Source organism: Neodiprion lecontei, chromosome 2, assembly GCF_021901455.1.
Source record: "Neodiprion lecontei isolate iyNeoLeco1 chromosome 2, iyNeoLeco1.1, whole genome shotgun sequence".
Classification (NCBI taxonomy): Eukaryota; Metazoa; Arthropoda; class Insecta; order Hymenoptera; family Diprionidae; genus Neodiprion; species Neodiprion lecontei.
Genome location: NC_060261.1, coordinates 11918999 through 11928889, shown reverse-complemented (window position 1 = coordinate 11928889; position 9891 = coordinate 11918999). Strand labels below are relative to the sequence as shown.

Below are 9891 nucleotides of genomic sequence, written 5' to 3'. Positions count from 1 at the left end.
ATGAATTTGACATAAGACCTAATTAAATAAATTGTATACAGTGATGCAAAATCTTTATCCAAACAGACAAATGAACCCGAATAGCACAAATATGAATCTACATCGTTCCATCGTTCCATGAAATTTTGGTATATATATGGGATGGCAGGATTTTTCAAAACCCGGAACGGACTCAGAAATCCACTAGATCTCGTCTGCGTTCTGTTCCGTTACTGCGGATTCCGGCGATCCGGCCTTACATCGGACAGCAATATTACCCACCATATTGGTCTCATTTCAGACCCTTTTTTTCAAAAATCTTCTAGTTTTACTGATAGAGTAGTCAAATTGTTTGAAAATTTTGGAAGTGATAGAAATCACAATTGTCCTTTCCAGCGATTATACAAGCACAACTGTAAATTCTGTCGTGTCCAAAAGTTTAAAGACGATTAACTTCTAGGGAATGTGGCAGCCGTTGTAGGGTTGATTGTAAACGTTAAGAGCACATACTACAAGAGGTAGTTTCGCGTGCAGCGGGGTGATACCATAGGGTGATACAAGTTTCCACTTCCACTTTCTTATTTGAGACCGGATGACATTCTATTACCACAGAATTAAATGCAAAGTGAAATAGACGGAGAAACCCGAGGATATCTTTCTCTCTCTCATCACATCGGCCGCATTTTTTGCAAGGTCGTTGGAATGGGTGCATACCACTGGGTGTATACTACCTCCAGTAGTATATGCTCTGTGGTAAACTGATTTTAGCAAAGCGCTAGTCGTTCCCTTCTCAGTGTATGCTCGTAGTTAAGGGTCTGTTTACAATCCTTGCATTGTTTATGGTGAACTCTTATGCATACGGGATTAAGTACATACAAAAGAAATGCAGCTAATAAAGTGAGCGATATTGATAGCTCGGAGTAAAGTGAAATATGTCCGCGTATGACGTACGGAAATATTAAGCACAGTCGTTGGTTTTCGCACTCCGAATTACTGATCGCCGTAGCAAAAGCGTCTAAATATGTTGTCGCTTCTATTTGCGTACCTGATCGTGGCGGACGTCGTCAACGTGAGTCTTGGGCTTCACGCGCGAGACCCCCTTGAACATCATGGGCGATGCGAGCCGATAACGATACCGATGTGCATGAACATTCCGTACAACGAAACGATCATGCCGAACCTGATGAGCCACCAGAAGCAGGAAGAAGCGGGTCTCGAGGTACACCAATTCCTCCCACTGGTCAAGGTAAAGTGCAGCCCAGACTTGCAATTCTTTCTGTGCTCAATGTACGTTCCGGTCTGCACGATATTGGAGAAGGCAATACGGCCCTGCCGGTCTCTTTGTGAGAGTGCAAAAGCTGGCTGTGAGTCACTCATGAATCGCTTCGGCTTCCTCTGGCCGGACAACTTGGAGTGCTCAAAGTTCCCTGTTTTCGGTCACGACGAAATCTGTGTTGGTGACAACAATACTGCATCCACCGAGCCTTCCAGACCAATCGAACCGCAGTCCCAAGGTCCCAGAGCAGAGTATCATCCTGGCTGGAATAACCGGCCATCCGATGGCAGTGACCTCTTCGGCGCTCGAGACTTTGGCTTTGTCTGCTCTATGCAGTTCCAGGTTCCTCACGACCTTGGCTACAGTCTTAAAGTAGGGGATGTCACAGAGCCGAACTGTGGCGCACCCTGCGACGACATGTTCTTTACTCCAAAAGAGCGCCGCTTCTCTAGAATCTGGGTTGGCACTTGGGCCTCCGTCTGCGCAGCCTCCTGCTTCTTCACCGCTCTGACCTTCCTCATTGACACGGACCGCTTTCGATATCCCGAAAGGCCAATCATCTTCCTCTCTGTTTGCTATCTGATGGTCGCCCTCGTCTATGTCGTCGGATGGGCTGCAGGCAACTCCATTTCCTGCCGCGAACCCTTTTCTCCGCCTCTGAATGTCAGGTTCGAGACGATATCCACCGTCACGCAGGGGACCAAGCACGAATTGTGCACCGTGCTTTTCATGGTCTTGTACTTCTTCAGCATGGCCTCCAGCATCTGGTGGGTCATTCTCACTCTTACTTGGTTCCTTGCTGCTGGACTCAAGTGGGGGCACGAAGCGATCGAGGCTCATTCGCAGTACTTTCATTTGGCTGCTTGGGCTGTTCCTGCCGTCAAAACTATCACCATTCTTGCCATGGGGAAAGTCGAGGGTAAGTATCAATAGGCCTTGGAATCTATGAAACTGTTATTAGCAGTCAAAGTTAGCAGCCAAGTATATTAAACTTGTTACAAATGGGGTAATTTAATAATGTTCACTTCTAAGATTTTCTGATATTAGTATCTTTACATGAGGAGTGACAAAATTTTGATCACCGAGTCTGACTGCTTTAATTTAATAAAAACGGCAAGTTTGCAGGCTGCGAACCCTGGCTGCTAGCGTCAGCTTCATTCAAAAATTTTATATTATTCCTTATTCTCCTAACGAAAAAAGAATTCTTAGAAATCACACGTTGACCAATCAAAACCATGTAAACTGGGAACTGTTGCAAGATTTTTGTATGTATAGAAAAGTAAAGCAAATGTCTGGAAATTTATTAGGAAATATATGCAGATCTTCTTAAAAATTTCGTAAATTATGGTGTTCTATGAGATCTTTCAATTGATAAATCACAATTTATAATTTAAATAAATTAGTTGTTCACAATTGTTCCTACTTGCTACGGTAAATTATAAGTTTTTTTCAAGTTGTTTGTTTCACTGCTGCATTCACTCGATTATCAGTATTTATCTATCTGATAATTATGTTATGAATAACAGGGTCAGTATGCGAAACGCGACATGTAAAGATGATAAGTTAGAGAAACAGAGAAAAAACTGAGAATTTTCAAATCTAAATTGAGTAGACATTCGGAAATTTTTTGTGTAACAAAAATTTGAAATGATTTGAATTTTCATATTTTTTTTTTCAATATTTTTAATCAAGTCGAGCTGGAGATGATAATTGGCCCAATTTAGAGAGAAAATTCATATTTGTTCAGAACATATTTTGCATCACTAGACTAAAGAAACCCCGACTTCTGGTATTTTGCTTATGTTCTTATAGTACTACGTAATAGAAGACGGGGGTGGATTGCTCAGATCTAATAAAAGGTTTTTTAAAACAGTTGTGATTAGTTTAAAATGCAGTTCAAGAAATATTTTTAAAAAAGCTAGAATTATGAAAAATTTTAACAAATTTTCAAGCAATATCAAAGTTTTTCCACAAATCAGCGAAAATTCATTTTCATTACACTCACTTTTTCAGCAACTCTTATATACCTCTTAATTAATTCTCCAACTATGTTTTATTGAATTCAGCCCAGCAATTTTTTTAAACTTCCGTAGCTTGAGACAATTATTACATTTTATCTAAATTCATTTGGCAGTTTCAATAAATTCTTTCTTTGTGCACTTATTTTTATATTTATAGTGGATTTTAGCATATCAGAACAAATGCAATCTTCTCACAAGATCCCGTGAAATGTGAGTGCAAATTATCCTAAAATCCAAACAGAGAAATTGAATTCACCGTATCTAAGCCCGTGTCAGTGAGGGGATACAAATTTGTATTTTGGCATTTTGTAATGCTAAAGTCGTGCCGCAATAATTAAATTTTTGTTTTATTTTTCAGGGGATATCTTGTCCGGAGTGTGTTACGTGGGGTTGTGGAACGTCAAGGCACTGAGAGGCTTTGTGTTGGCGCCGTTGTGCGTCTATCTGGTACTGGGAACGGCGTTTCTCCTTGCAGGATTTGTATCGCTGTTCCGCATTCGCACAGTAATGAAACACGACGGAACTAAGACAGACAAGCTTGAAAAACTAATGATTCGCATTGGTATATTTTCTGTGCTTTACACAGTGCCTGCGTTGATAGTTATTGCTTGTTTATTCTACGAGCAAGCCTATTTCGATCATTGGATGCTCAATTGGTGGTCGGAAAAATGCATCAAGTACTCAATTCCTTGTCCCGTTGGCGAACGAACACGCGACCTTGGTCGTCGTCCGGAATTTGAAGTCTTCATGATCAAGTATCTGATGGCAATGATTGTCGGGATAACCAGTAGCTTTTGGGTCTGGTCAAGCAAGACGCTGACTAGTTGGAGGCAATTTTTCAACCGCATTCAGGGACGGCGAACCGAAGCTTATGTTTGAAGATTCATTTCCTTCTATTAATGACTCTTGATAATAACTTCGCATCAAAATCAAACCAGTTTTATATTTTCTCATTTTCATTTACTTTCATTTTCACTGTCATTCAAACATTGCTGTTTGAACAAGATTTTTTTTATTCATTCCCAGTGGTTTCTATGCAACAATCATGTCAATTTTTATACATATATCGAGTATTTTTCATCGCAATTTTGTTTTTAATATCTATAACAAGCTGGTGCGGTTTACTTCTTTGATATAGTGTGTACAACGATAGTAAGTTGTACGCATTTCATGATAATGTTCGACAAGACAAAATGACGTTTGATTCGTTATTGTCTATAAGTGCAGTAGAACTTCGAAAAAAATCTGATTAAAAATCGCTCTCTCCCGTGCCACTTTTTTTTTACAAGGGTAGCTTTAATATGTGAAATAATTAGCAGCTATTACCTAACCAAGTCTGATTAATTTTTTTCTTGTTTTACCACTAGGTTTAACACAATGTTATTTTATCATTGCACGTTATTTAAACTCACCATCGTAATTCCGCGAAAGTTTTATCTTCAAGGATTTGCCCGTAAGGTTTTGTACTGGAGCATATTTTATAAGTGTTAGTGTTTTCATACTTGTAACTTGTATCCATCATTGTCAGACTTGAAGAGTTGATGGACTAAAACTCGCGAGAAGCTAGTTTGTGCACAGATCTGACTTTTCCTGACTGCTGACATAAAAACAGAAACATAGAAATTCCGTAGGATAAATTATATGAATAATATTTTCAAATACACGTTTTCACTCCTTGGAGATCTTGTCGAAAAGACATTTTCCGAAAACGTAAATCGTCTTTATAGACAAGTTGAAGGTGATAAAAATCACTTTAACAAACACATTTATTGTCTGTTTAGATGTAAACTCACTAGAATTAATTGTATATTTAGTATCGCGGCAACAGATTCCATTTTAACCATGACAATTAATTATTAAATGCCGGAATCTCAATATTTATTTATAGAATGATTTGCACAAGTCAAAATTATGACTTGCTACAGAATACCGTAATCTATTTCGAGAGTGACTTTTCACTCCTATTTCAATTATCTCGTTACATGCTGATATTTGGATCTTGGATGTAGCTCAAACCCAAATTCAAGAGCAAAGGAGGATCAAGCGAGCATGTAAATACCATGGATGCTTGATGAAGTTGAATAAAGATTAATTCGGGAAAAAACCAATTAATCGAAGTCTAGGATCAATCGATTAATCGCATAGCCCTAATACATGAAAAGATAAAGCTCTTGGTACCGAAAACTTGGTGATGTTTGAGCTGAGAGTTAGTCATTCGTTAATTATCGAAGGCTTAGTTATATTGGGATCCAAAATACCAAAAGATTCCATCTTCTGGCAGGAAACGTACCACAGAGGCTAACCCAGTTGTATTTAATGATAAAAGTAGTTTTTTAACACATATTTTACACTGCCATCCCAATGTGACAAAATAAAAGTGTAATCGCTTTTACGGGCTTTTCTATTTCTTAACGTCCATGTGATTCTGCTTAAACTGGGGCCGAAACGAACAGCTGATCGCTCACTGCGATGCCATGTTGCTTTTGTTCACACCCATAGTATGGATCCCAATTCTTCTGACCTTTTCAGATTCTAACGAATCTTTATAGATTTCTTAATACAATCTTTGGAGTATCGTTAATTTTTTCCTTGCATTTTTTTTTTTTTGCGATTGCTGTCATTGGATGATCAATTTGAAATTTTTTATTATTGAAAAACGCATGGTTCTTCTTTTTCTCTGGGCGGAAAATATTTTTAGAGAATTAGATCTTATGCATAAGTTAATACAAGTACGTAAGAATTTCCTTTAAGTGTAATGGGAAAACTTATGCTGCAATAGGATATCCTGTACATAGATGCAGCTCTAGTTATGGTTTAGCATAATATATTTTTAAATACTCATGTATATAAATATTATACTGCCGTGCTGGGTTGAATAATAGAAATGAAGATAAAAGTAAACATAAATAATCGAGCTCATTGCATAAAAATTTCGGAGGATATTTTTAACTAATTAAAAATACGGCAACGGGCAGGAAAAATTACCAGAAATGGTGATTAAGTTTGCCGAAAATTTAACAAAGTTGCGCAACTTTCGCGCATGTTCTTTAACTTGCTCACGAAGTAGGTTGACTAATTAAGTAAAAGAACGTGCTCTTACTATTCAAGTCACGCTACAATTCGTATCACCTGAGGAAAAAAACTGTTGCTGTTTCCTCGGTCTTTCCTGTTAAACATTGGTCGCTACATTGTTCACTATCTGTAACTATTATTTCGTAACATACAATCTCAATTCGTCCATTGAAACTATCGAGCTTCTGTATGTCGTGTAAATTATCCTTATGAAACGCTTGCGGAGAATATTCTATAATATAAATCGTCGTAATTTTATAAGTGTGCATGTTTTTGTTGCCGCACACGCGTGAATACATACTTATCATTGCTATATGTTACGCAAACTTGTGTCAAATTATTATAGGCATTTATTCTTTATATAAATAAAAATATACATACCGATACTGTTATCGTATCCAAGATTTACAGCATAAGGTGTAATAACTAATAAACAGTTCACATGTCAGGTCAAAGTTCGTTGCATTTTCAAATTGAAAAGGAATTTACCCTTAACTTGGATTTATTCACCAACTAACGAGTACAAACAGTTATTTTTGAACTGTAATAGATTGTGACAAATTCTATAACAGTCACTTAGTTTTGATTTTGCCAGTCCAACTTTGGTTTTAATCCGATTTTTATTCTCTTGGCATCGTTCATTTTTGGGGACACATCGAAGCGCAAAATTTTTCCCCATCATTTGAACACCGAATCTGTTCTAAAACGCTATGTACAACTATTTTTAGAAATCTCTTGATTCATAAAGCTCGGTGTGTGTGTGTACGTATGCGTTGTTAAGTATGGCGTGTTGACATGACTTTGTATCGATTTATGGTACAAGTTGAATTGGATAGTATAAGATAATGTTCTGCTATTTAAATAATATGTTATGAAGTATACATTTGTCCTAATTTTTACCAAATTATTATCATGTAATGTTTTATCATACCTTTTTTTATATTACTATAATTACATGCTTATGTAGTAAACAAGGTTTGACTTTCTCAATGTCTTTTTTTTTCAACAAAATATGAAGAAGGACGGTTAGTCAAGCGATTCTCATGTATATACGTATATTATGAATTATTAATAGTATTAAGGTATTCTGTACATTTTATCTAATTATTATATTAATTTTATTTCTTTCAAAATTTACACCACTGAAGACCGAAGGTAGAGCGTGTCGAAATTTATTTTCTTCCATTAATTCGACGCTGCTTTAATTTTCGGTTTTTATTTTTCCCATCGCGTAAGGGACAAAATTTTCAATCGAGGTACTAACTTCACAAAAGAACTTCGACAGTCATTGGTATCATGAATTTTAATATAGCGATGCTAATCAGCCGAAATATTAACGGTCGTTTGTTTTACCCTTGTATTTGTAAAATACAGTCATACTTTTTGATGATAAAAAAAGAATTACTTCATTTTCTACGTAAATTTGTTGAAAAAGAAATTCATTCACCTATAATACAATGTGTACGTTGACTGTTAAACATAGTTACTCTGCTTGATATGAATATGTATCCGAAAATAGATGGAATGATGTATACTTAATTATTTGATAAGTAAGGAAATTTATCACTACACGCGTAGTGTGGTTTAAAAAAAGGCCAATGAGCAATTAAAGCTTTGTCGAGTCTGAGAATGAGTTTCATTACTTTTTGAAATACGCATGTGATTCCTAAGCTCAAGGTTTCCAACCCGCAAATCGGATTTTCATGATGTATCACTATAGAGAAAAGGACGTACAGAATTAGAGATATTTTTATTCCCGCTACGTTTTTAATACTCCTTTTTTAAAATAGAGGAAAACATTCTTAGGCTCAAAAGAACTTTATGAATCCCGTCTCTTGCGTATTTGGTTACGCACCTATTATAAACACTGCCAAGTGGGGTTGAACATTTTCTTCACACCGTTGTGATAAGAACAATATGCGAAATAAAACATTGAAATAGAATGGACAATACTGATCGTATATTAAATTACTTTTCTTGTTAAATTGGGATCCTTAAATTCAGAAGAAATCATCTGCCTCATTGACTGGGTGTTATATTTAATTATAAGAGCGGTTTTTAAAAATTGCATATTTCACCCCAGATCGACTCATTGCCACTAAATTTAAAGTCCACGAGCTTGCACGATGCTTTCTGTGCCTTCGTATTCGAGAAATTTCTTTGAAACCATCTTCTGGTTGTTACCCAATGCGATGTCATCTTGCCCTAACCACATCTATGTTAAGGATTCCAATATTGAAAATCGTTTATTTTTCATTTGCTTTTATTGGCCCAGTTATAGAATTGGAGAATGTCTTTGCCGGTGATAAAATGCCATATTTTATTCGTCAAAATGTTAGCATCCAATAATTTTTATTCATTTCATTTTATCCAGTATTTTTTTTATAAAAGTATAACCAGTATTTTATTATAACTGTTTGTGGCATCATCTACATGGAGGCTGAAATTTGATTTTTATTGCTTTGTTAGTTCAATTTTTACTTTAAAAACTAACTCTTAATAATGACGTAATTTTTCCCTTTGTAGTAAAGTAATAGTAACATTCGTTTGAGAAGGTGTGCTGGGTGGGGCTAAAGTAATTTGAATTGTACAGTAGTCAGGTTATTACACGTATAATGAATATTGTCACCACTAAATAATATTTTTTGTACGGTGTCTCGTTTTTACTACAAAGAACAACAATATCGTAACAATCGTTTATATTATTATGTATTTAAAAATGAAAAAAATATACAATATTCAAAGCAATTGCAGCGCGATTTTAATCATTTATCCGTCATAGTTTCGCATAATACAGGACTGAAAATGTAAAGAAAATATATATTTTCTGACAATTCCTGAGGATAAAATTTTCTCGTACGAAGAACATATTACGTCATATTTTTCTCCGACAGCAGGAAGTGCTGAAAATTTGAAGACAATGATTTAATTCAAAATCATGATACAATCGATTAACGTGTTTTTCGTTAAAGACCTAAAAATTTAATGGCTTCTATTCTTAGTTTGTACACTAAACTATATCTAAATAGCAGCCAGATCGAAATTTGTAACCCTGAAGCTGCATGTTTAAATAACTCGAAAATTACTGGACCGGATATATTCCAAGTCTAATCAGTTCTAAGTTAAAGAAAGCCCCGCCAACTGGAAACTATATCATCCAAATCTGTTCATCTGTTCTCCAAATATTACCGGGTAAAAAATTATCACACGCACTCGCACGTAAACCGAGACGTAATCCGAAATTGGTCAGAGTCAATTCTCCAGACTTTGAAACATCGAGATCTAGTGAGAACTTGAATTTTCATTTTTGGGGCTGATGATAACAATTTTCCTTGCTTTATTTTCTTGGTAAAAACGGAGCGGCAAGTTAATAATCTAAGTTGTGGTATTTCTGCGAAAACTGGTGTGTATTCTGAGAGAAATTAAAAATTTTTAGCACATGGTTGAAATTAACGTCACTGAAAGGCAGCAAAAAAAAAAAAAAAAAAAAAAAAGAAAATCTAGAAACTTGGGTAAAAGAAGATTTTCAATAGAAGCAGAATT

The 9891-nt window shown here is 35.9% G+C and overlaps 1 protein-coding gene across 1 annotated transcript; it reads left to right on the top strand.

The window, feature by feature from the left end:
• The first annotated feature begins 773 nt into the window (after positions 1–773).
• On the top strand, positions 774–8291 carry LOC107217829 (frizzled-2). Its single transcript, XM_015655503.2, has 2 exons — positions 774–2174; positions 3635–8291. Exons 1-2 carry the CDS (start codon positions 1001–1003, stop codon positions 4153–4155), a joined length of 1695 nt encoding a protein of 564 aa, XP_015510989.1. The 5' UTR covers positions 774–1000; the 3' UTR covers positions 4156–8291.
• Positions 8292–9891: the final 1600 nt, after the last annotated feature.

Coding starts and splice junctions, on each gene's coding strand:
- LOC107217829 (XM_015655503.2), top strand. CDS start 1,001: ATGTTGTCGCTTCTATTTGCGTACCTGATCGTGGCGGACGTCGTCAAC. Junction 2,175..3,634: donor TGCCATGGGGAAAGTCGAGG/GTAAGTATCAAT, acceptor TTTATTTTTCAG/GGGATATCTTGTCCGGAGTG.